The following is a 27,124-nucleotide window of genomic DNA, read 5'->3' on the forward strand; positions in this document are numbered from 1 at the left end:
TATTTATTTATTTTTGGTTGGAAGAAATGGAAGAAACTTTCAAAGACAGTATTTGGGGAAAGGTAGTATAACAGACTTTATTGACAAAGGAGGCTTGGTTAAGACAACCTGCAAGAAAAAAATGAAAAAGTGATCATAGATTAATTTTTTTTTTTAAGTGAGGAAGGACAACTAACACAGGAAGAAAGGCAACATGTAAAAATAAGCAGCCACAGAATGTGAAGGGGATACTGGAGGCGATCTTCATGGGGTGAACAAATATTTGAAATTTCATGGGTCTGTATCAAGCTGATAAATATGGCCAAAGACAAAGGAATACAGTCAGAACTCTGAAGGATCCTCAAAAGAGCAGGAATGGGTTTCTGTGGTTGAAGAGATAGAGGGAAAAGTGATAATTGGTGCTGAGTCCTGAATTATTTCTCAGCTATACCTTCACACACCCTTTTAAAAGGCCAAAAAGCCGTCTGGTTCAATGATCTTACTTGGTTTTTTCTTCTGTGTAACTAACATAATAGATCTTTAGTGCCAACCCTAAACAAAACTGTGGAGCCTACATTTATCTTTGGCATTTTCACATGTATGTGTCAAGACCTGTCCATCTACTTCTTGTTCTCCCTGCCTTCAAAAAAAGAGACTTTGTAAAGTCTCAAGGTGTGATAAAGGCTTATTGTCATTTACAGTCCAAATGGGAACAAAGTACATTTTAACAGGGAACAAAACCTTTATAGCTATGGGAATAAGTCTCTACAACTGAAATTTCAGGTCAGGACTTATTTGGAGGGGAGTTTTTTTTCATTTTTTTTTTTCTTCCCCTGAGGGGTGGAGGAATATTCCTAGCTGCCCTAAAATTTTCCCATGTAAGCAACTGCCTCCTCTATTTCTAAGGCTCATCCTGGCATGCTTAGCAAAATGATGGACTTCGAATGCCATACAACTATATACTTTTTTTTATACAATATAAAGAGTTTATTTCCAAATTATGAAATAAGTTATGAAAGGTAAGATTTCTAGTTTTCTATATAGTGAAATAAATGAGAATAAAGAAAACATATTCGGGAAGGAGAAATAATAACTTTCACTTATGCAATTTTTACATAGCCCCAAACTGCCTGGCGTTTGCTTCCTAATTTAATTGAATTTGGGAGAAATTTTAAAGTCTTCCTAATAGCCAGAATGACAGAAATCTCTTGAAGCACTTGGTATAATGTTTAGAGGTCATTATGTTTATTATTCTTTAATGAATTTCAAAGATGCAAAAAAAGTAAGGGAGCTGACTATATTTTTATGAAAATTGCTAAGAAAAGCTGATCCTCCATTCTTAACTGTTCTGTATCTCTTTATGATCCACGATAAACAATTCATAAAATTAATTGCTCAGGATATCACTGAGCATACATATGCCTGCTGGTGCATATCTCCCAACTAAAACATTTAATATGTCACCTTTATTTTATTTATGAAATATTCACACCCAACTTTCTTATAGTGACATTATAGAGACATCCTCCGAGAGAAAATTATATATAGAAGACATCTTCCAGAAGTTCTAATGAAATGGTACCATTACATTAAGAGAACAACAAAATTGGTGACTATCTCTTGGGCTGCTAACTATATAATGCCTTAAGGGATTCAGGATTAAGCAGTAAAATCTTGAGAAAATATAAGAGTCTTAAAAAGAAACAATGATTTATACTAAATTCCAATCTTCCCTCTTTCTGATGGCTTGAGTTCTTATTCTAGTTGGGCATAAAAATAATTTTGATTACAAAGGTGATAAAACACCACAGGCAAGGGCTGAAGGCAAGAAATCTGAAAAAGAAAATAATTATTTGTTCTGGATTATTTTAGGGGAAAGCTAGATCTGATGGCTTCTGTGTGATTCAAAGCCATCTACTTGCCTTATAAATTGCCCATCAGCCCTTTTTCAGGATACCAATCTCTGCCCAGAGAACAGAACGCTTCAAATAGAATGGCTGGCCAGTTTTTTTATGATTTTTTGCAAAGCAGTATTAACACATTATTATGTCACTTATGAGTGACTGGTCAGAAGAAAAACTGTCAAGTACACGAACAACTATTTAACATTTTTTGCTATAAAACAGCAAAATCACTGTATCAAAAGATAAGTGGTCTCATGGCTCCCAATAATACTGTATTCCAGAGACTGAAAGGCCAGGTCCTGAAGCTCTGTAACAGTAAGAACGTTAAAAGCCTCACCACCCTCTTCGTTCTGCCAGGCCTCTCCACAGAGAATCTGTCCTGACCATTCTCTCGATGAGCTTCTTCCATAACATGCCATCAGATGTCACTCGGTACCATTCCTTGCACACAAGTTCAGCAGCACATAGTGATTTGGCATCCAGGTATGACAGAATGTTCTCAGCGATGTGATCTAAACCCCGAGCTTTCGGTCGGGGGAGGAGGCAAAGAAAAAGAACATAGATAGTGGTGAATGATTTTTTACAAAAGGTCCTTTAAATCAGAACAGCATTTATTCTGCTATGAAGGCACATTACTGTCCCTAGTGTGGTCCAGTTTCTTTTTCAAACAGACTGGGGTAAAATGAGTGTCAATAATTTTTCTATAAGGTTACAGAAATGAACAGTATTTTCCATCTTCCTTTAGATAAGGAAGTGAAAACTAACAACCAGCAAACCCCCCAAGACATTAAAAATAAAAAGGATTCCAGGAAACAATTCACATCTATCTATATGGATTTCGGCACTAGGGGATGTTCTATGGATGGCATCTCAAACTCTGTGGTTCACACCCCCCACACCCCAATTCTCTATATTAGGTCCATTTCTCATTCTGTTTCTATTACTGCTGCAGTTCCTAAGCTGTTCAGTAAAAGAAATATCCTTTAAATGTACTGGGGGAGAGGCACTAAGTCAGAATGTTCTGGATTATAGAATTCTGGGCATGCAGAAAGGAGAGAAGAAGGAAATACAGATTGATATAGAAACATTCCAAGAGGAATGACCGAGAGGTATGTTTAAGTTCGAGTTTAATTCTAGATGTTTAAAAAATATATTCGAGAACAGTTGCTGCTATAAAGCCTAAATGACAGTTGGCCAAAAAAGGAAAAAAAAAATCCCAGACCAATAGATAACTTATAATTTCAGAGACTATTTTTGTAGGATATACAGAGAAGAACAGTGGAAGTAGATCTTGGACTGTGTTAACTGGGTGGGCTTCTCAATTACAATTCTCTACTACCCAAATCTGTACTGGGGCCTCAGAGGAACAAATCCTGTAAAATAGGATATCTGCACTAACTTTTGGCTGCTGTTCTAACTCACAAGTGAGACAAAAACATTCAAAGTTATTTCTCTTTACAGGTTACATATCAGAGGTTTGCTAAAGACTTAAATAGTGCAGAAAGATTCCTTCATACTCTGATTCCCTTAGGCACAAACTTAACAAACAGGAGAGAGAATACCACATTTCATTTTGTGTCTTTCCCCTGAATCATACAAAGACACATTTGGATGCCATTAGCAAAAATCCAAATGTGCTTAAACGTTATTTTAATTATAAAAATTGTATGGATATCAGTCACATTTTTCAGCAGATTTGGAAAAGAAAGCATTAAATGGATCTTGTTTGGCTGGCATCACATGTTCATATTTAAGCACAAGCAGATGGAGGCATTCATCACCTAATTCTTATTAAAGAAACATGACTATAAGCCAATTAAAGATATAATAATTAGTTCATCATACAAAACACAGTAATGGCACAATTTCTGCATCTTTATGTTGAAACTTTCTACACCATCAGAAGTTCCCAAAATGCATTCCTGTTTTTAATGGCTGGCATGAAATTGCTCCTGATCTTTCACTATGTCCCTATAATAAGTCTTTGGAAGTAATTTCACCTAACACTCCAAACAAACCCATTACATTAATGGATTACAGGCATTTTTTGAAGTAGTCTGGTTTACTAAATGTAGCCAGATGGTGTAGGTTCATAAGTTAAAGCGGCCATAAAGCATTAGACTGATGATTTAGTGTCTTATGAAGTGGTCAGCAGATATACATCAGAGATTGTTATTAGGCAAAGGATATACAAGTCTAATCATCTCCTGTTCAATTCTTAGTGGTATATGCTTGAGATTGTAACATGTCTCAGTGATTGGGAAGAGTACAGTAATGAGGTACACACAGATTGTTCGCACAAAGAAAACTGTTTGCCTATGGCTAAAATAAAATCCAATGAGTGAAGAAGGGGCAGAAATCTATTCTACTTAACAAAAGATATAGGAACAAATTCAGCTTGAAAATGGTTATTTCTAAGATATAAATAGGCATTTCTTTTATTTTAAAGGGCAATTTAAATTCCAATTTTGGAAAAACAAATTTTTAAAAAGATATAATTGGCAAAGGTTAAGCAGAGTGGTAACATGCAGTTTGGGGGGAAGGTATAAGTTGGTATATTTTTCTTAGAGGATAGTTTGGCATATGTATTAGAAGCCTTAAAATATGTTCATAATTCATTAATATAGAAATCCCACTTCTGGTATTTTTTTCCCTAGGATGCCCAAAAGATGAATAAGAATGTCCACCACAACACAGTTTATAATGCAAAAAACATTTTAAACTACCTAAATGTTCAATAAAGCATTTAAATAATGTGTGCTTCAATCACCGTAAGTAATACAAATACTATAAAAAATTATTTTTTAAACGAACCAACACTTAGAAAAACACATTAAGAGAATACAGTAAGAAAAAAATGTTACAAACACTTATGAGGGAAATATACACACCTAGGAAAAATATTAATAGCATATTAGTAGTTCTCTCTGAATGGTAGGGTTCTGGTAAATTTTATTTTTATATTTTAAACTGTTTTGAATTTTCTAAATTTCCCATAAGTGCTATAATCAGGAAACAACTGAAAAAAAATAAAAACAAGATAAGCTATTTTAGAGATTCACTCACTTCTGTACTATTTTTCTTTTAAAATAAGCTATTAACACAGGTGAGAAACTTGTATTTTCCTGAGACAGCATTTCCCCCAAATACTGATGCCTACATAGTATCCTAGATCACCATCAAGCATTCAGTGAAACAACCACAGCACTCTCCAAAGTATTTTAAGTCTGTGTGTGTATATGTGTGTCTGTACAAATATATATATATATTTAAAAATATATAGTTTATAATAGCTATTTAATTCCTGAGCAGTGAGATTGTAAACCCTGGCATTTACATATTTAATATCACAACAAGGCTCCTGAGATACCCTTTCTAAAATATTCAACTAAAAATGTTTCTTATTCATTCCTATAATGTAAATATTCGGTTGATAAATTCACATAGAAATCCAAATTCAAATACATTAGTTAATATACCTTAAAACTAAGACACATTATAAAAGACACATCTCAAACCAGACAACACCTCAGAAAAGATTTTATTTAAACCTACGTGTGAGTAAAAATAGGGTGAATAGAGACAGGGAGAAGAGAGGGGAAAGAGGAGTCTATTATTTACAGAGTTTGATTTTTTGTATTTATATCCCAAGAAGGTACAATTTAAATGCTCAGTTTGTAAAAATCAAGCCAACAAAGATTTTTTTTTTAAATAGAGAGATAATAGAGTTGTAGATTTAGTATGATTACCATTGTAACATATCTTCCAGGCAAATTAATGGCTTACAAACATCTGTAGACATACCTGGCAGAGCAGTTATGAAATCCCTCTGCAACATAGGTTTAAGATACGAGTTTATGTGCCCATGTTGGTAATGACACATTTGGGATATAAGATGTTCCACAAATTCCACTTGATCGGACTCTGACCACTGCTCAAAATATTTGACACACAGTTCCTTTTCCTTCTCATAGCTTGCCGAGAGCTTCCGTTGCTTGGGCACAATCATACTGGAAGTGCCATTGGCAAGTTTTGTCTGTAGAAGAGGTGAATTGAAAGAAACATATAAGTACTGACAATAAGAGAAATTATATAATTTTCCAGTCTGGCATGCTATGTTATGTATGTCTATATGATGGAGCTCACTCTGTTACTCTATTAGTAATTGGATGTTTGCAAACAGCAGTTATATGGAAAAAGCCACAGAAATACCACAGCAAGTTGGTAAATCAGGAATACTGCTGGATGACAAGGTATCCATTTCCAAAAGTTCGTAGGAAAGCATTATTTGGAGATATATAGATGAAAAACGATGAAAGCATGTTATTACTAGCAAGCAAAAAAGCTAATTTGCTTTTTCTTGTATACACCAGTTACTGGGCATTTATACAATTACTTACTCACAACTTTTTTTTTTTTTTTTTTTTTTTGCGGTATGCGGGCCTCTCACCGCTGTGGCCTCTCCCATCGCGGAGCACAGGCTCCAGACACGCAGGCCCAGCGGCCATGGCTCACGGGGCCAGCCACTCCGTGGCATGTGGGATTCTCCCAGAACGGGGCACGAACCCGCGTCCCCTGCATCGGCAGGCGGACTCCCAACCACTGCGCCACCAGGGAAGCCCACAGCTTATTTTTTAATAGTCAAGTAAGAAATCCTCCATGCAAAGAAAAGCCAATGAATAATTTGAGACCCTGGTACCTTTGGAGATAAAGCTTAAATAACATCAATGCTCAATATACCCTTTTCCTCCCCCCAACCACCCCAAAATCCTATCTCTGCTGTCATCAAAATTATATGCCATAAAGTCTTCTATATTAATTGATTCATTCAATAAATATTAATTGAGCATTTATAATGTGCCAAACACTGTCCTAGGTGCTAGGAATACAGCACTGAACAAAAATAATAGTCTCTACCATCAGTAACTTACATTTTAGTAGGTACAGCAAGCTAAAAACATTACCATACAAACAGAAAATATAATGTAGATAGTATTTTGAAGAAAAATAAAGCAGGATAAAGGGATAGAAAAATTAATATATGCTATTGTGACGGGCAAAAATCTAAGATGGTCCCCCAAGAAATTCTTGACCCCTGGTGTACAAGCATCTCTCTCAGTTATTCAAACAAACATGTAGGTACTGCCGTGACTTAATTAAGGTCCCAAATCAGGACCATGAGATAGGGAGATTACTCCAGTGGGTGTGATCTAATGACATGAGCCCTTTAAAAGCAGAGAGTTTTCTCCAATTGGTTGCAGAAGAGAAGGGGATCACCTGACTAGGAATTCAGTCATCCTTAGGAGCTGAGAGCAGCTCCCAGCAGACAGCCAGTAAGGAAATGGGGACCTCAATCCTACAAAGGCAAGGAGCTGAATTTGCCAACAACAATAACAACAATGAGCTGAGAAGATGATTTTTCCCCAGATGAGAACTCAGCCCAGCCGACACCTTGATTTCAGCCTTGTGATACTTTGAGCAGAGGACCCAGTCATGCTATATCAGACTTCTGACCTAGACATCAGTGAGCTAATGAATGGGTGTTATATTAACTTGCTAAGTTTGTAGTAATTTGTTATGTAGCAATTAATAAACAACCTAACAATTATTTAAGTCTAAGGGGTCAGAGACAGTTTCCCTAAAGATATGACATTTGAACTGACACATGAAGAAAATGAGGAAACTAGACATTTTGTTACACGGGGGAAGAATGGTCCAGGCAATGGGCATTTTGAGAGCAAAGGTCCTGGGTGGTAGTCTAAATGGCATGTTCAAGGAACAACAGGAGGGCCCAGGGTGGCTAGAACCAAGTGAGCAAAGCAAGAAGAAATACAGTTGAAGAAGTAGTCCAAGCCAGATGATCCAGGTCATTTGGGTGGTAGTAGCTATCTCCAAAGATGGCCCCAAACAATTCCATCCCTTCCTGAACATGAATTCTGTTCCTCCCATCAAGAAGTAGTTTGTCCTAGCTTTTGAATCTGGTCTTTGACTAACAGAATGTGGAGAAAGTGACATTCTGGGACTTCTGAGTCCAGGCAACTTCTGCTTACTCCATCTTAGAACCTTGAGCCACCATGTAAGAAATTCAGAGTACCCTGCTGGAGAGGGAAGTCTGGAGGATGAGAAGCTATGCAGAGAGAGGTCACATGGAGAAGCACATAGCCTGAGCATGACAATCTGAGACCTTATAAAGGATCACTGCTATGTGGAGAATAGGCTGCAGGGGACATGAATGGAAATTAGGAGACTAATTAACAGATTACTTCACAGTAGTCCATGGAAGAGACAACAATCTTTTGGACTAGTAAGGTAGCTACATGCGTGGTGAGAAATAATTGGGATTCAACATACACTTTGAAGGCAGAGCCAACTGAATTAGCTGATAGGCTGAATACGAGGTATGAGGGGGAAAAAGGAGACAATGACCATACTTAAGTCTGAAGCTGGGGAACACTAGGGTAAGATTCAGAAATTAACTGAACTTTTTGCTACTCTAAAAGTTGATTTTCTTTAGAGGATAACCACAACGTGGTAGGTACAACTAGGTACTTGTACTTTTTTTTTTGTTGGCTGCATCAGGTCTTAGTTGCGGCACACAGGATCTTTCGTTGCAGCGTGCAGGTTTCTCTCTAGTTGTGGAGCATGGGTTTCTCTCTAGTTGTGGCACGTGGGATCAGTAGTTGCAGCATGTGAGCTTAGTTGCCCCGTGGCATGTGGGATCTTAGTTCCCCAACCAGGGACTGAACCCGTGTGCCCTGCACTGTACTTTTCAAAGTAACTTGATGGATCTTTGGCATATTTGACTGAGGCAAACCCAGTGTGGCAAGGAGACCCATGCTACTGTGGAGTTCATACCTGCCTAGACATATTGAATGTGCCATAAAACTGTATCAGATTTGGATAATCAACTTCTGCTATTAAAGGCACAGACTTACCTTAATTTCTAAAGGTTAACTCCTACCTGTAGGCCTCTTTACAAATGATTCCAGATACACAGCTGAAAGTATATTTCCAAGAATGGCATTAGCCATTCTTTTTATTTTTTAAAAAAAAATTTTATTTATTTTTGGCTGCGTTGGGTCTTCACTGTTGCGCATGGGCTTTTCTCTAGTTGTGGCGAGCGGGGGCTACTCTTTGTTGTGGTGCACCGGCTTCTCATTGTGGTGGCTTCTCTTGTTGCGGAACACAGGCTCTAGGTGCAAGGGCTTCAGTACTTGTGGCACGCGGGCTCAGTAGCTGTGGCTTGCGGGCTCTAGAGCGCAGGCTCGGTAGTTGTGGTGCACAGGCTTAGTTGCTCCGCGGCATGTGGGATCTTCCTGGACCAGGGATTGAACCATTGTCTCCTGCACTGGCGCACTGGCAGGCAGATTCTTAACCACTGCACCACCAGGGAAATCCCAAGCCATTCTATTGACATAGAAGGAATGGACACCATAAACAGCAAACCTTGGTGTACACAGAGTTGGATGTTTTTTAGCATAAATGCCACGGTTGTCTATAAGACCAAAAATGATTAATAAGAACCTTGTTGGACACGGGCCTTGGGGGACTTCCGGACTGTTTTATGCAGGTTATTTGTTTGTATTTCAGAAAATGAAAACTTGTGAAATATGGAGTAAGATTTTGAGAGCTAATAAATAGGTGGGTTTAGAAGCTTGACCAAACGCCACTTCTGATCCCAACATCCAAAACCTCTCACTCCATCATCTCTTATATATTTGTCTTTTATCTTTTAAAAGGTGGAAACGGACTGGAGTTGGATGCCACCGGAGTACTGTTTTCTGGCTAAAGACCAGAAACGCCAGTAACAGAAAACAATAATCAGCAAAGTAATGAAATTATTCTGTTTATACTTTAAATGAACCAGATGTTTCTATAAAAATGGAATCAGTGGCTATCAGACCATTAACAGATAAAAATGCCTAAGGATTTCACATATTGATTATCCCACCGCAGGAGCTAAAGTTCAGTCAAGACTTTGTCATACTTTCAATGATCCAGTCATAAATGGGACCTAAAACACTGTATATTAGAAATGAAGTATAACCTGAGAGTTCATGTGTTTGCCAACTGTCTGCTGGTACTACATTCTAGTCACCACCCCTCAAAACAGAGTATTTCCTTGTAGGTAGAAAGACATACACCTCAGATCCATCATCACTTTACATGAGTACTCTTAATCACTACACCATACCGCACTCTTTTAAGAGCGTTGGCCCTACAGTAGAAAGACCTGGTTTTAAATTTTAACTCCTCAATTTAGCAGCTGTGTGACATGGAATAAATAACTTGATTTTTTTTTTTGAGTCTCTGTTCCCCTTGTCTGTAAAATGGGGCTAATAATAGAATCTATTATATTGGGTTTTTGTGAAGATCAAATAAAATGATCTAAGAAAAGCCATGCTTAATTGGTTCACCACCTGGCATACAGTAAAGTGCTCAGTAAATCAACAGTCAATGAATTTATGACACTGCTGGAGCTAGGCCTTCTCTCTCTCTTTAAATATATCCTTCGTTCTCATTATGTAATATATTTTTTCTATTTTAATTTTCATTGAAGTATAATATACGTAGAAGTACATAATCTTTTTTTTTTTTTTTTTTTTTTGCCTCTCGGACCAGGGCACGAACCCGTGTCTCCTGAATCGGCAGGCGTACTCACAACCACTGCGCCACCAGGGAAGCCCTCTTTGCTAGTATTTTGTTGAGGATTTTTGCATCTGTGTTCGTCAGTGATATTGGCCTGTAGTTTTCTTTGTTTGTGACATGTTTGTCTGGTTTTGGTATCAGGGTGATGGTGGCCTCGTAGAATGAGTTTGGGAGTGTTCCTCACTCTGCTATATTTTGGAAGAGTTTGAGAAGGATAGGTGTTAGCTCTTCTCTAAATGTTTGATAGAATTTGCCCGTGAAGCCATCTGGTCCTGGGCTTTTGTTTGTTGGAAGATTTTTAATCACAGTCTCAATTTCAGGTCTTGTGATTGGTCTGTTTATATTTTCTATTTTTTCCTGGTTCAGTCTCGGAAGGTTGTGCTTTTCTAAGAATTTGTCCAGTTCCTCCACGTTGTCCATTTTATTGGCATATAGTTGCTTGTAGTAATCTCTCATGATACTTTGTATTTCTGCAGTGTCAGTTGTTACTTCTCCTTTTTCATTTCTAATTCTATTGATTTGAGTCTTCTCCCTTTTTTTCTTGATGAGTCTGGCTAATGGCTTATCAATTCTGTTTATCTTCTCAAAGAACCAGCTTTTAGTTTTATTGATATTTGCTATTGTTCCCTTCATTTCTTTTTCATCTATTTCTGATCTGATCTTTATGATTTCTTTCCTTCTCCTAACTTGGGGTTTTTTTTGTTCTTCTTTCTCCAATTGCTTTAGGTGTAAGGTTAGGTTGTTTATTTGAGATGTTTCTTGTTTCTTGAGGTAGGATTGCATTGCTATAAACTTCCCTCTTAGAAATGCTTTTGCTGCATCACATAGGTTTTGGGTCGTCGTGTTTTCATTGTCATTCGTTTCTAGGCATTTTTTGATTTCCTCTTTGATTTCTTCAGTGATCTCTTGATTATTTAGTAGTGTATTGTTTAGCCTCCATGTGTTTGTATCTTTTACAGATTTTTTTCTTGTAATTGATATCTAGTCTCATAGCACTGAGATTGGAAAAGATACTTGATACAATTTCAATTTTCTTAAATTTACCAAGGCTTGATTTGTGACCCAAGATATGATCTATCCTGGAGAATGTTCCATGAGCACTTGAGAAGAAAGTGTAATCTGTTGTTTTTGGATGGAATGTCCTATAAATATCAATTAAGTCCATCTTGTTTAATGTATCATTTAAAGGTTGTGTTTCCTTATTTATTTTCATTTTGGATGATCTGTCCATTGGTGAAAGTGGGGTGTTAATGTCCCCTACTATGACTGTGTTACTGTCGATTTCCCTTTTTATGGCAGTTAGCATCTGCCTTATGTATTGAGGTGCTCCTATGTTGGGTGCATAAATACTTACAATTGTTATATCTTTTTCTTGGATTGATCCCTTGATCATTATGCAGTGTCCTTCTTTGTCTCCTGTAATAGTCTTTCTTTTAAAATCTGTTTTGTCTGATATGAGAATTGTTACTCCATCTTTCTTTTGATTTCCATTTACATGGAATATCGTTTTCCATCCCCTCACTTTCACTCTGTATGTGTGCCTAGGTCTGAAGTGGGTGTCTTGTAGACAGCATATATACGGCTCTTGTTTTTGTATCCATTCAGCCAGTCTACGTCTTCTGGTTGGAGCATTTAATCCATTTACATTTAAGGTAGTTATCGATATGTATGTTGCTATTACCATTTTCCTTGTTTTGGGTTTGTTATTGTAGGTCTTTTCCTTCTCTTGTGTTTCCTGACTAGAGAAGTTCCTTTAGCATTTGTTGTAAAGCTGGTTTGGTGGTGCTGAATTCTCTTAGCTTTTGCTTGTCTGTAAAGGTTTTAATTTCTCCGTCGAATCTGAATGAGAGCCTTGCTGGGTGGAGTAATCTTGGTTGTAGGTTTTTCCCTTTCATCACTTTAAATATGTCCTGCCACTCCCTTCTGGCTTGCAGAGTTTCTGCTAAAGATCAGCTGTTAACCTTATGGGGATTCCCTTGTATGTTATTTGTTGTTTTTCCCTTGCTGCTTTTAAGATTTTTTCTTTGTATTTAATTTTTGATAGTTTGATTAATATGTGTCTTGGCATGTTTCTCCTTGGATTTATCCTGTATGGGACTCTCTGCGCTTCCTGGACTTGATTATTTCCTTTCCCATATTAGGGAAGTTTTCAACTATAATCTCTTCAAATATTTTCTCATTCCCTTTTTCTCTTCTTCTTCTGGGACCCCTATAATTCGAATGTTGGTGCATTTAATGTTGTCCCAGAGGTCTCTGAGACTGTCCTCAGTTCTTTTCATTCTTTTTTCTTTATTCTGCTCTGTGGTAGTTATTTCCACTATTTTATCTTCTAGGTCACTTATCCGTTCTTCTGCCTCAGTTATTCTGCTATTGATTTCTTCTAAAGAATTTTTAATTTCATTTATTGTGTTGTTCATCTGTGTTTGTTTGCTCTTTAGTTCTTCTAGGTCCTTGTTAAACGTTTCTTATATTTTCTCCATTCTATTTCCAAGATTTTGGATCATCTTTACTATCATTACTCTGAATTCTTTTTCAGGTAGACTGCCTATTTCCTCTTCATCTGCTTGGTCTGGTGGGTTTTTACCTTGCTCCTTCATCTGCTGTGTGTTCCTCTGTCTTCTCTTTTTGCTTAACTTACTGTGTTTGGGGTCTCCTTTTCGCTGGCTGCAGGTTTGTAGTTCCCCTTGTTTTTGGTGCCTGCCCCCAGTGGCTAAGGTTGGTTCAGTGGGTTGTGTAGGCTTCCTGGTGGAGGGGACTAGTGCCTCTGTTCTGGTGGATGAGGCTGGATCTTGTCTTTCTGGTGGGCAGGACCACCTCTGGTGGTGTGTTTTGGGGTGTCTGTGACCTTATTATGATTTTAGGCAGCCTCTCTGCTAATGGGTGGGGTTGTGTTCCTGTCTTGCTAGTTGTTTGGCATGGGGTGTCCAGCACTGTAGCTTGCTGATCATTGAGCGGAGCTGGGTCTTAGCGTTGAGATGGAGATCTCTGGGAGAGCTTTCGCCGTTTGATATTACATGGAGCTGGGAGGTCTCTGGTGGACCAATGTCCTGAACTCGGCTCTCCCAACTCAGAGGCACAGACCTAACACCTGGCTGGAGCACCAAGACCCTGTCAGCCATACAGCTCAGAAGAAAAGGGAGAAAAAAAGAAAGAAAGAAAAAATAAAGTAAAATAAAATAAAGTTATTAAAAAATAATTATTAAAAATAAAAAGTAATAAGAAAAGAAAGAAGAGAGCAACCAAACCAAAAAACAAATCCACCAACGAAAACCAGCACTAAAAACTGTACTAAAAAAACCCAAACAAACAAACAAAAAAAACGGACAGACAGAACCCTAGGACAAATGGTAAAAGCAAAGCTATACAGACAAAATCACACAAAGAAGCATACACATACACAGTAACAAAAAGAGAAAAAGGAAGAAAAAATATATATCTTTTGGGAAGGCTGAGGTCTTCTGCCAGGGTTCAATAGGTGTTCTGTAGGAGTTGTTCCACATGTAGATGTATTTCTAATGTATTTGTGGGGAGGAAGGTGATCTCTACGTCTTACTCCTCCGCCATCTTGAAGGTCTCTTTATTTCATTTTTTAAAATACGTATTTTTTAAAAAACTGCCTATACAATTTACAGTAGCATTAAAAAATGTAATACTTAGGAATAAGTTTAACAACATATGTGTAACACCTGAAAACTACAAAACATTGCTGAGGGAAAACTTAAAATACTTAAATAAATGGAGAAATATATGTTCACAAATTAGACTCAATATTGTTAAGATGTTCATTCTTTCCAGTTGATCTACACCGTCAATGCAATATCAATCAATCTAGCAAGCAAACTGACAAACTGATTCTAAAATTTAGACAGAAGTGCAAAAGACCTAAACTTTAGCTGAGACAATCTTGAAAAATAAAAACAAAGATGGACTCACACTAATGAATTTCAAGACTTACAATAAAGTAATAGTAATTGGGCTTCCCTGGTGGTGCAGTGGTTAGGAATCTACCTGCCAATGCAGGGGACACGGGTTTGAGCCCTGGGCTGGGAAGCTCCCACGTGCCTCAGAGCAACCAAGCCCATGCGCCACAACTACTGAGCCTGTGCTCTACAGCCCACGAGTTACAATGACTGAGCCCATGTGCCTGTGTTCCACAGCAAGAGAGGCCATGGCAATAAGAGGCCTGCGCACTGCAGTGAAGAGTAGCCCCTGCTTGCCGCAACTAGAGAAAGCCTGTGTGCAGCAATGAAGACCCAACACAGCTAAAAATAAATAAATACATTTATTTAAAAAAAAAAAAAGAATCACACCCTTAAACTACAGCATGTGGTAACTTGATGGATGGAACTCTGTAGTATAGTCTATAAAAAAAAAAAAGTAATAGTAATCAAGATAGCATGGCTCTGGTGTAAGGACAAACATGTAGATCAAGGGAACAGAATAGCAAATTCACAAACAATTTCACATATACAGCCAGTTGAGTTTTGAGAAAGGTGCCAAGATAATTCAATAGGTAAAGGATAGTGTTTTTCAACAAATTATGCTGAAATAACTGGATATCCATATAGAAAAAATGAACCTTGTTCTCTAGTTTAGATCTTATTAAAAAATTAGGGGCGGGCCTCCCTGGTGGTGCAGTGGTTGAGAGTCCGCCGGCCAATGCAGGGGACACGGGTTTGTGCCCCGGTCCGAGAGGATCCCACATGCCGCGGAGTGGCTGGGCCCATAAGCCATGGCCGCTGAGCCTGCACATCCGGAGCCTGTGAGCCACAACTACTGAGCCCGTGCACGTAGAGCCCTACTCCAGAACAAGAGAAGCCACTGCAATGAGAAGCCTGCACACCGCAACGAAGAGTAGCTCCCACTTGATGCAACTAGAGAAAGCCCATGCACAGCAACGATGACCCAACACAGCCAATAAATAAATAAATTTTAAAAATCTAAAAAAAAAAAGTTAACATAAGTGGATGCTGGACTTATCCATAGGAGCTGAACTTCTAGAAGAAAACAAAACTTCTAGGAGAAAACGGAAAATCTTGGTGTTACTGGGATAGGCAAACATTTCACAGATAAGGCATAAAAGAACAAGAAAGAACAAACATATATTTTTTAAAAACTCTTAGAACTCGATAAGAAAAGAAAACAAGTAACCCTATTTTGTTTTGTTTTGTTTTTTGAAAGGGCAAAAGACCTGAACAGACACTTCACAAAAAAGGATCCATATACGGGATGACCAATAAACACATGAAAAGATGTTCAATATCATGAGTCACTTGGGAGATGCAAGTTAAAATCACAAGACACGACTACACAGTTATTAAAATGGCTAAAATTAAAAAGACTGACCATACTAGGTAGTGGCAACAACGATGAGCAACTGGGTCTTCCATACATTGCTGCCAGTAATGTTTAATAGCACAACCATTTTACAAAACAGGCTGACAGTTTCTTACGAAGTTATATATCTATTTACCATGTGACCCAGGAATTTCACTCCTAGGTGTTTACCCCTTCCCAATGGAAAAAAAAAATTTCCACACAAAAACTTGTACATGAATGTTCATAGCTGCTTCATAATAGTCCCAAACTGAAAGAATCCTAATGCCCATCAAGAGTTTAACTGGTAAACAAATTGTGATATATCTGTACAAAGGAATAGTACTCAGCAATAAAAGAACAAACTACAGATACACAAAATGACAAGGATGAATCTCAAAAACATGCTGAATGAAAGAAGCCAGGCACAAAAAGAATATATTACTTTATGATTCTACTTATATAAAACTCTAGGAATAACAAACCTAATTTATAGTGATAAAAACAGAACAGTGGTTGCCTGGGGCTGGATATGGGGATGGGACTGACTGGGTAAGGGCACCAGTGAAGTTTTGGGGGTAATGAAAATGCTCTATATGTTGACTGTTACACAGGTATATACATTTGCCAAAATTCATCGAACTGGATACTTAAAATGGGTGTATTTTATTGTATGTAAATTATATCTTAATAAAATAGATTTTAAGAACTTCTAAGGATAGCATATTCCTAAGGATAAATACCACCGTAATATTAATTTCATTCATAACTAAGATATTATATTTGTAAAGAACTCTGGAGATAAAGGTCTTTGTTATCAAGCCTCTTCCCTCTATCCTTCTCCCTTACGGATTTTCTACTAATGTCTAAAGTAAATGCAGCAAAATTTCAATTTGGGAATCTCAGAAAATCCACAGGGGTACAGTGAAAAAGTTCAAGTATTAAAAAATCAAAAGGTTGTATATTAGAGTGTATGGAAGTGACGGTAATGGTTACTTGTGGCAGTAGAATTGATTTGGCTTTCCCAGCAAAAGCCTGATGACTCAACCACTACTGTTCAAATGTCTAGGAAAGCTGACAAACAACCTCAGTTTAATGGTAACACTAACTTTCTGCCACCCCTGCACATCTCCTGTTCTGCTTTTCTGTTTACAATGAACAGTTATCTCCAAAAGAAAGAAAGAAAGAAGCCGTCAGGTGACAAACACACAAAATGAAAGGACTTAAGTATTTATATGACTGTCCTCAGCTTAGTCCTCAAAGGCCAAGGGCTAACATTTCCCTCCCTGAAAATATATTAAAGCATCACTTTCAAAATTACCATGAATTTCTCTGAAGCTGCTGCCTGGGCCAGGAGGGAAAAATATATACTTGCAGACACCAATTAGCCTAACCACCACCACGGCAATGTTAAGTGTGCTGACTTTGCTAACGGTACTGTGTGTAGGCTGGAAGATACAGCATGGACTGGCTGAACTTGATAGTAAGATGACAGATGTTTCTAGTTTGCATGTAAACCCTGCGTTAATCACAAGGAAGGGTAAGTTAAGTAGAGAAAGGAAAATGTTCCAGATATAGGACAACATTTGGAATTGGGGGTGCAAGGACTAGATACAGAGAATAATATTGATGACTAGAGAGATGCAAATGATATTTAAGAATTCTGTTTGGCCTTAAGAAGGACTCTGAGGAAAGACTCTGGCATTGAAACCCATGGGGGGGTGGGGGGGAAAGTGATATAATGATTACGATGATGAATGAATGTAAGAATAAAATGGGTAAAAGTTGTACTCGGGATAAGGCTGCAGCCTAAGAGGGATAGGACAAGAATTCTGACTAAGGCTGGAACTTCAGTGTTATCAATCAACCAACAACCATTTTTTTTAAAAAAATAGAAAATGTTTAAATTTTATTACTTTACACTTAAAACATAAAGTACAGAATGCCGTAAATAACAGGGAAGAAAAAGATAAAATTACAAACCACTCAAACACAAAGACTGAGGAAAGAAAGTAAATTTCGGGTTGGGGTAGCAGGTTGATGGTGTAGATCAGGAGCTGACAATGGTGGTGGTGAAGAGCCTCATTTGCCCGCGGGGGCGGGTGGGGATTTCCTGCAGGAGCTAGTGCAGGTTCTCCCTGGAGGGGTGGTGAATTTTGACCTGGCTCTGGGTCTCCTGCAGGAGCAGCGGCGGGTTCTCCCTGCCCAGGTGGTGAATCATCATCTGGGGCTGGGTCTCCTGCTGGAGCTTCAGACTCTGCCACGGTGGACTCCAGGTCCTACAGCTGACTCAAGGGAAGGTTGACACGGTGCTCCATGTTGGAGCCGGATGTGCTAATAAGCTCCCTGTGAGCCCAGGACAGGATCCTGGGGAGTAGCCTGGGTGGTGTTCGAGGCCAAGGCCTTTCCTGTTCACCTCTGGGCCCTGGTTCTGATGAACCCTCAGTGGCCACACTCACCGGGAGCCTGCACTGGCCCTCCCTGGCAGTGTGGTGCACTGGCCCCTCACTTGGGCAGATGAATTGGATGTCCCCATCAAGCAGCTCCTCGCCAGTCTCTGGGGTGGGGCTCTGCAATGACAGTGACCAGCAGCTGGCCTGGCCCGGAGGTATCAGAGCCCTGCCTGGCCAGTATCTTATCACTGCTTCTTCTGCCCATTTGACCTTCTGCTCCCAGATCAGGCACAGACCTGTGTCTGCTCCGATATGCACTTAGGAGAAAGGATATACATCTAGAGGGCTTGTGATAAACCTCAGGTAGAAGGGCACTGCCTGGGCTCTCTACATCCAGCCCAGCCAGCTTTGACCTGGGGTGTGGACATAATTGGCCCATCAGACTTCTAACCCCTCATCAGCCTGCTCTTGCTTGAGGAAGACCGATCCCACATAAACCCCCACCTTCACACATACAGGGAGGGGACACAGGGCTACCGGGGTGGGATCAGAGTGATGTCTTGGCCTGAGCTGGCCTGCCCTGGGCCTCCCTGTGTTACTTTTTTTTTTTTTTTTTAATTGGGTTATAGTTGATTTACAATGCTGTGTTAGTTTCAGGTGTACAGCAAAGTGAATCTGTTATACATATATCCACTCTTTTTTTAGATTCTTTCCCCATATAGGCCATTACAGAGTATTGAGTAGAGTTCCCTGTGCTATACAGTAGGTCCTTATTAGTTGTCTATTTTATATATAGTAGTATGTATGTGTCAATCCCGATCTCCCAATTTATCCCTCCCCCCTTACCCGTGGTAACCATAATTTTAACAACCATTTACTGAGTGACTAGTCTGTGCTAGGCATTCTTCTAGGTGCTAGGGAAACTGGTGAACAGGTAGACAAAGTTTCTTTCTCTGGTGAGGAGTAGAGGGAGAATATGTAATAAATATTTTAATCTCAGAAACCAGTAAGTATTGTGAAGAAAACAAAATAAGGTAACAAAAAACAGGAAGTGAATAGTACAACCTACTCTAACTGAGGTGGTTACGAAATGACGCTGAAGCAGGTAACATTTGAGCTGAGATCTGAAAGATGAGAGTCAAGCCTTGTGAAGATCTGGGGGAAAAGCCTCCCAGACAGAAGGAAGAACAAGTCAAAGGTATATTCAAGTGAAAGAAAGAAAGGTGACTGGTATGGGTGGGGCAAAATGAATGAGGGGGAAAGTGGTGGGAAACGAGGTTAGTAAGGTGACGCAGGGCCAGATCACGTAAGGCCTTCCAGGTCACAGTAAGAAGTCTGGATTTCTTGTTAAGTGTAAAGGAGAGCCCCTGGAGGTTTAGAGATAGTTAAATATGGCATCATCTAATTTATGCTTTAGAAATACTTATACTAGGTACCACACAGAGAAAGGGGAGTGGGGGGCATCTGGGGCAGTGGGGAGGGGATAACAAGGGCTAGTTGAAAGAGCAGAGGAAGGAAGACCAATTAGAGCTGATAAAATAATCCAGGCAAGAAGTGATCATGGCTAAGGTTAGAAGAGGTAGATTAGGAAGTGCTTAGAAGAAAGGTATTTTACCCTCACAGGAGAGGAAGGAGGAGAAAAGCCCTGTTGAGAATTATAAATCTAGGTTATAATACACATTTATTTCAGTATAGTGATTTACTTCTTCAGTAGGGCTGATCCTTCAAATATTTAATCTGGTACATTAACCTGGATAGGGATAAAACCAGGGTTCTTGCTCCTTGTGGCCAGGAGAAACAAGGTAAAACATTCAAGATTTTTGCATGGGAAAAGAGGAGGAGTTTTTAGGTCTATACTATTCTCTATTGGTTATTGCCAGGCTTCAGCTAAATAAGAATACAAAAACTTTGATTTCAAAGCGTTTTCCTACTGTTTTCCCTTGATTTCTTTGTAAAAATATCTCTTAAAAAAAAAAGTCAACATTGTCTTCCTTAAATTAAGAGGAAATGATATTGTCTACATTTTGATTAGGACTGAAAGAAATAAGTAAGCACACCTAAGGATGGAGATGGTGATAGCAGGGAGATCCAGAACAGCTCTAGAACTTACAAAGAACTAGGGTAGAAAAGAAAAAGGGACCCAGAAGGTTCAATAGAGTCCACTGGCACTTAAGCATCTTTTAACAAGTGAGTTTCAAGAGAAACTGAAAGAATCTGGCCATAAATTGAACATGCAGAGTAAAAGGTAATGAATGCTCAAAAGTGGAACCATAACTTTGAACATTTCCAGTTTTCCGTTTTAAAAAAATCTCTATAACTTTCAGTGACCAAAGAAGTAGTCCCTTATCTTTGGGGGAGCGCCTCAGGTAAGAGTGCAAATGAAAAGAAAATGGTGGCTGCATGTATAGAACAGGACAAACATTTCAACAGGAGTAAGCATCACATTTCTCAGTGGGATTATTGTATTAATATTTTAACAGCTTCTACTAAATATGATTATATATTAGGTGAACTCATAAATATGTCAGATCTGATTAGTGAACGTGGAAGACAGGAAGGGGCAGACTTGTCAGCAGAAGGAAAGTTCACATTATGAATTTGACTGGTTTCTAATAACCAACAAGAAAAAGCTTGCAATCACTCCAATTCTTTTAAATAAAACTTACCAGGAAATGAACTCACAAATGCCCGGGTATAAATGATTATTTAAAGACTGGACACTTGGCAATCTTTTTTTCTATTTACTAATTATAGGAAAAACCATATAAAAAAATTCACCAAAATCACAACAAAGCCATTTTTATTACTTCTGGATTTTTGAGGGATAGGATAGTCACTTAACATATTTAGGTTTCAAATGGGGGCTCTTGTTTCTGTAGTGGGTTCCCTCATGCAATTTCATAGCTTCCAGGGTGATAGGTTCTTTTGTTCTAAACCAAGAAGCTCACAGCAGTTTAATTTACTGCTGCATTATGATAGCTACTAACCACGCACACCTCCAAGGCTGGTAAACGCACTGATGTAGACAGTGCCACCTTAAAAGGATTTTTGGATGGGTCTTAGTGATGGGGGGAAAAAAAGGACATAATGTTTAATTATAAGAAATGATTGAAATAGGCACAGACATACCCCGGGTGCCTCTGCACTGCAGCAAGCTCTAAACTTGTTATCGTTAATGGTTTAAATTTCACTGTGCTAATCATTTCAGGACACAAGCCTTTCTTGATAATCTAATGAATTATTCCAACATCCTTCAGCAAAAAAAAAAAAAAATCCTCCATGACAGCACTAATTACAAGACGTTTTCCCAGTGCTTATGTAAAATATGACAGAGCAGCAGCTTAGGGAATTGCAGAAAACTGCTTCTAATTTCCACTGAGAAACTGACAAACATCTCTCTTTCATCTCTCCCAGCTCTCAAGTAAGATTTAACTTTCTCATTTAGTTAATTACCGAGTGAGGATCATCATTTCCCCGGATCGGAGCGGCATAGAGCCTTTATCGTGTTAACTTGTGAACTTGATCGATGGCTGCTGCTAAAACTTAATAACTTCACCCCCTGGCAAATTGTAAGATAAATATAATAGGAGAAACTCTGACAGTAAAAACCTGCCAGAAATGAGCGCTGTGTTTATGTTTCTTTGCAGGCAGCAAAAAAACAACCGACAGCTTATTACTGGTTGCGTGTTACTTATATTTAAAAGACTCCAGGCAGTTAACTTCCTACATACTGTTAAGACTTTGCTCACAAGATGGGGAAAAATGAGGAAAAGCACCAGTGATGCAGACTTGGGGAAATGAGGGAAGAAGGAAAAAAAAACAGGGAGAAGAGCAAAGCAAGGGAATATATTGTGTAAAATCTTTCAAAATGTCATGTTTATCATATAAAATGTCCAACCAGCACAAACAGGCATAAGATCCTTAAAAAAAATAATAATTCTGGACTTCTAAGACACGGTATGAACTATACCTAGGAGCAAAGCAAGAGAATTTCACTCACTCAAATTTTTTCAACGACTGTAAGTCCATGCCTGCAGAATCCAATTAACTGCAGAATTCCTAGATCTCTTTTCAAAAACCCCTGCAGCTAGAAAATCATTTACTAACTACACCATTTAACCCTTTCTGAAACAAGTACACTATAGCTAGGAAATGCATAACTTTGTGTAGAACGTTTCATCTAGTCTTATATTCACCTTCCACACCTAAGCTAGCCAACTGCGAAGGCAACAGTCTGGAATTTTTTTCTTTTGGTCAAACTTGAATCTGAACTTGGAATTTTAACGTTTAACTGCAAGCGAATTGGTACCATGGCCTAGTACAGTATGAATTTTAAGCCTTTTATAACCAACGGTAGCAAAGACAATAGACAAGGTATAACAAATAATAGAATGGCTGCTCACCAGTGTCGGTCCCCTCTATCCCCCAAAACAAAACTAATCTCTATATAAACTGCTAAGTCTGTTAAACTGACCACCCTCATAGTATAGTAATATTACAAACAACAAAATATGAACTAAATTTTGGGAAAGGTAGAGGAAGGCAGAAAAGGTCTTGTAGGACTTAGAGTTTAAGCCTAACTTGTGAGACTGTTTTTAACATCCATTATCTGCTATGTTTGCGCCAACAGCTGAAGGCTTCCTGTTGCAATCAAGGGGCCACCATTTTGAAAGTTGAAAGGATGTGGAAAACTGAATAGCAAAATGGCAAATCAGGGGCTTCCCTGGTGGCACGGTGGTTGAGAGTCTGCCTGCCAATGCAGGGGACATGGGTTCGTGCCCTGGTCTGTGAAGATCCCACATGCCGCGGTGCGACTGGGCCCATGAGCCATGTCCACTGAGCCTGTGCGTCCGGACTCTGTTGCTCCGCAAGGGGAGAGGCCACAACAGTGAGAGGCCCGCGTACCGCAAAAAACAAACAAAAAATGGCAAATCAAGTTCATATTCACTAGAGGATCAAATTTGATTCCTCATTTTTTTTGGTTTTCTTTCTTTAAATCAGGATTATTGGGGTCAAGCAAAGAAAGATCAATTGATTTTTTAAAAAAACAGCATTTATAATAGACAAACTTTAGAAAATATGAAAAATACAGAAACACAAAGAACATAAAAATTGCCCATAATTTCCACCATCAACAAATAAACAGTGTTCACATTTTGGTGGCTATATATCTTTCTGGTCTAAAAAAAAATTATTAGTCAATTATTTGATATGTGGGAGAGTGTTTCTGTGTCATCTAGAGAATTCTTTGTCTATAACATCAAATTAATCAGAGCAGGCAAAATTTATCTCCTTTGCTGAACACCTCAGAGAAGTCAAGATCTGATCCTATAGGATATAGAATTATAAGTGATTGTGAGTGTGGAAAGGAGGGGAGAGGAGAGGAGGAAGACGCAGAGAGAGGAGGGAAGGAGTGAGGAGGAGGGAGAAGGAAGGGGAAGAGCGGGAAGAAAGGGAAGGGAGGCAGGGAGAAAGGAGAGAGCAAGGAGGAGAGGAGAGGTGAGAAGGGAGAGGAATGAAAGTGACTGAAGATGGGGAACAGCAGAGAGTGGGTAGGAGAGAGACGGGAAAAAGATGGGAAGGATAGCATGGATAGGAAGAAATGGCAAAGGGAAAAGAGATGAGGGGCAAGGAAATAGATGGAGGGAGATATGGAGGGAGAGAGTAGGGATGAGGTGGAGAGAGATGAGAGGGAAAGGAATAAATATAACCAAATGCAAAAGGGACATAACATTACCAAGCTCACCTACCCCAAGAAAAGCAATATGCCTGTTGGATGAAAAGGGCCTCTCCCATACAGTAAACATCAAGAGGGAGAGGGGATGAAAAACTACTTTTCTAAACCACTACTTAATGTTTCGGGCAGAGTAATAAAGCTTAATTGTCTGGAATCTTGTTGTTCTTTCTGTAAACTTCCTCAGATAGAGGTTGCTCACCTGGATGTTAAATAATATTAATATTACCAAAATAAAATTTCTGTGATGGAGAAAGTTTTAACTAAGACACTTCTCCCTGACTTCTCCCTCACATCTTCCCTTAATTTTAGCATCAGAAAGCTAAGTTCTACCAATAAATAACAGGGAATGATAGAGGCACTGGCTGCCAGAGGAAAACACAGAGACACACTTAAAACGCAATTAAAAAGGAGAGAGAGGCATGGACATATATACACTACCAAACATAAGTTAGATAGCTAGTGGGAAGCAGCCGCATAGCACAGGGAGATCAGCTCGGTGCTTTGTGACCGCCTGGAGGGGTGGGATAGGGAGGGTGGGAGGGAGGGAGACGCAAGAGGGAAGAGATATGGGAACATATGTATATGTATAACTGATTCACTTTGTTATAAAGCAGAAACTAACACACCAATTAAAGCAATTATACCCCAATAAAGATGTTTTAAAAAAAAAAAAGGACATGGGAAAAAATATAGTCAGTTTTAAATAAAGAAGAAAAAACTACCCTCCTCCTCTTTGTGTTCTAATCCTTACATTTTTTGGTCCAATAAAAGGTCTCAATGACTTGGTAAAACTTGCTCCTGAAGAAAGCCTTTGAGAAGCTATATCTAAAACCTGGATTAGGAAAATACAAGGTTTTTTGGGTTAGGATCTCAAGAAGCCAACTCGGCTTTCTAGAAGAAATTCAACTCTTTCCAAATGCTTGTTAATGCATGTTAAATGCAGCAAGAAATAATCCTATGAGGCAGCAGCACAGGCCTCTCTTAGCTGCAGTGAATGAAGTAAATGACTTGTAACTTCTGGAAGTCTTGGTTATCTGCAGGTAAAACTTTAATAACCCTTGGAGCATCAAGGGACAAAAGACATTTCTCTCTGGAATACATGGGTAATTGTCTTCTTAATTTATCCAGGAAAAGCTTAGTTTGGATGCAGCATCTGGTTTTTTTTAGCAGAGGTGATCAAAATAACTTGCTCAAATTCACGTAAGTTAGTAGAGTTCCGACTAAATTTCAAAATGCAGTTGTTACAAGTGTACAGTTTTTCTAAAATGAAATTCTGGACCTTTGGCTTTCTAATAACAATGAAGCTCCAAGTCAATGACTAAGGCTAAATACAAAACACTAGGACTATTTTGTATAAAAGGATAAAGACATTTTCTATAGCCAAAAGAAGTTTACATGAACACCAAGACCACAAGTGCTACACCGAAGCCAGTTCAAATGTCTTTCTTAAGGAGTTCATATTTATGTAATAGAATATCGTAAAAAAATAATACCATGATTTTGCACTGATTCTATCTGAGCACTACCATGTGTTCTTGGCTAAGTTACTTAACCTCTCTGTGCCTCAAATACCTCATCTGTAAAATGGCGATTCTCACAGTACTTAATTGGAAGGGTTAATGTTAGGATATAAATAATACATATGAAAAAGCATTTAGAACAGTACCGAGCACATAGTAAGGGCATTAGCTCTCATTATGCTTTTAACTAGAGAACACTGCAATGTACATAGTTGCTGATTTTTTTTTTTTTTTGTGGTACACGGGCCTCTCACTGTTGTGGCCTCTCCCGTTGCGGAGCACAGGCTCCGGACGCGCAGGCTCAGCGGCCATGGCTCACGGGCTCAGCCGCTCCGCGGCATGTGGGATCTTCCCAGACCGGGGCACGAACCCGTGTCCCCTGCATTGGCAGGCGGACTCTCAACCACTGCGCCAGCAGGGAAGCCCCATAGTTGCTGATTTTTATAAGCTTAATAATTTTATTAAATACAATCTTCTTCACTTTTACAATAATATATGCCCAGCAACCTTCACTTTCAAACTAGATTTTAAACTCTGAAGGACAGAGATCGACATAAGCCATTTAGATATATACCGTAACTATACAGATATGTAGCAGCAGCTCAAAAATATCAGGTAAATTGAAATTTCAATCCAAGCTAATGTAAGGAGTGGATATTGCTTTTGGGGAGTAGTGGTAAATCGCTTTTTGGTTGTAAACATATTTGGAGTCCCCTTCTCGTACCAACAAGGATGCTACTATCACTACATTGATGCTTGTCCCTAAGTACTCTAACTTAATAACCTTTAATCCACTGTTTTCTAAGATTAGTTTCAACATTTTAATGTAATAAAATATTACTATGTAAAAATTTAAGAATGAGGGTAAAACTGAACTAATGATGAGTGACATTTAACAACTGGTGAAGACAGGAAAGAGCAAAAGGAAGACCTCGAAATATGTTTTATGATGTGAAATAAAAGACATTTGAACATCAATTATTTTTCATTTTCAATCTTTCAGAGCAACTGCCAAAACATATTCCCATAACACTCAAATTTAGTGAGGGAAGAACCATAAGGAAAATTATTAGAATGGTAACAAGATTCTCAATACAGTACCCTAATTTTGAAAATCCACTTTACTGATTTCTACAGTAAATACAGGATGATTCCTACATCCTGTAGGGTACAGAGTACATTTTGCTTCCTTCAGACTTTGTACTTCAATTTAGTAAACAGTAAAGACATAGCTAGGGCAGAAATCAGACTGAAATTCCAGCTGTCATCAGCATCCACCCTTCTTTTTCTCAAAAATTAGCAGAAAAATGATTACTTTGTGATTTTTGTCTGAAGGTTATTTACATTTCCCCCACATGGGCACTATTTTTATGGGGTTTCGTGGGCCAGAGACTGCAGATTTTTGGTGTTTTGGAGGAAATACTGAATCTTGGGTGTCACAAAAATTTTCTTTTTCAAAATGGGACAAACCCCCACCAGGGATTCTGTGTGTGTTTGTTGGGAGTGAAGGTGGGATGAGAAAATGAAAATCAGGAAGATAGTTAATTCCATACTGTTTATGTGCTTAATTTAGAAATAGGACTTGTATCTTTTCTTTGCAGAACTTGGCTTTTCTTAAAGGATGAA

At 38.6% G+C, this 27,124-nt stretch overlaps 1 protein-coding gene across 7 annotated transcripts in view; it reads right to left on the reverse strand.

The window, feature by feature from the left end:
* Positions 1-27,124, reverse strand: part of BTRC (beta-transducin repeat containing E3 ubiquitin protein ligase) — a 184,179-nt gene that overhangs the window by 22,864 nt on the left and 134,191 nt on the right. For all 7 annotated transcript variants that reach the window (XM_079900907.1, XM_079900906.1, XM_079900905.1 and 4 more), the window contains 2 exons: positions 5,688-5,919; positions 2,221-2,407 (listed from right to left, as the gene is read on the reverse strand). In XM_079900907.1, coding sequence (XP_079757033.1) covers positions 2,221-2,407; positions 5,688-5,919 — 419 coding nt within the window. The remainder of the gene's footprint in view (positions 1-2,220; positions 2,408-5,687; positions 5,920-27,124) is intronic.

The sequence above is a fragment of the Stenella coeruleoalba genome (genome assembly GCF_951394435.1).
Source record: "Stenella coeruleoalba genome assembly, chromosome: 16".
Taxonomy (NCBI): Eukaryota; Metazoa; Chordata; class Mammalia; order Artiodactyla; family Delphinidae; genus Stenella; species Stenella coeruleoalba.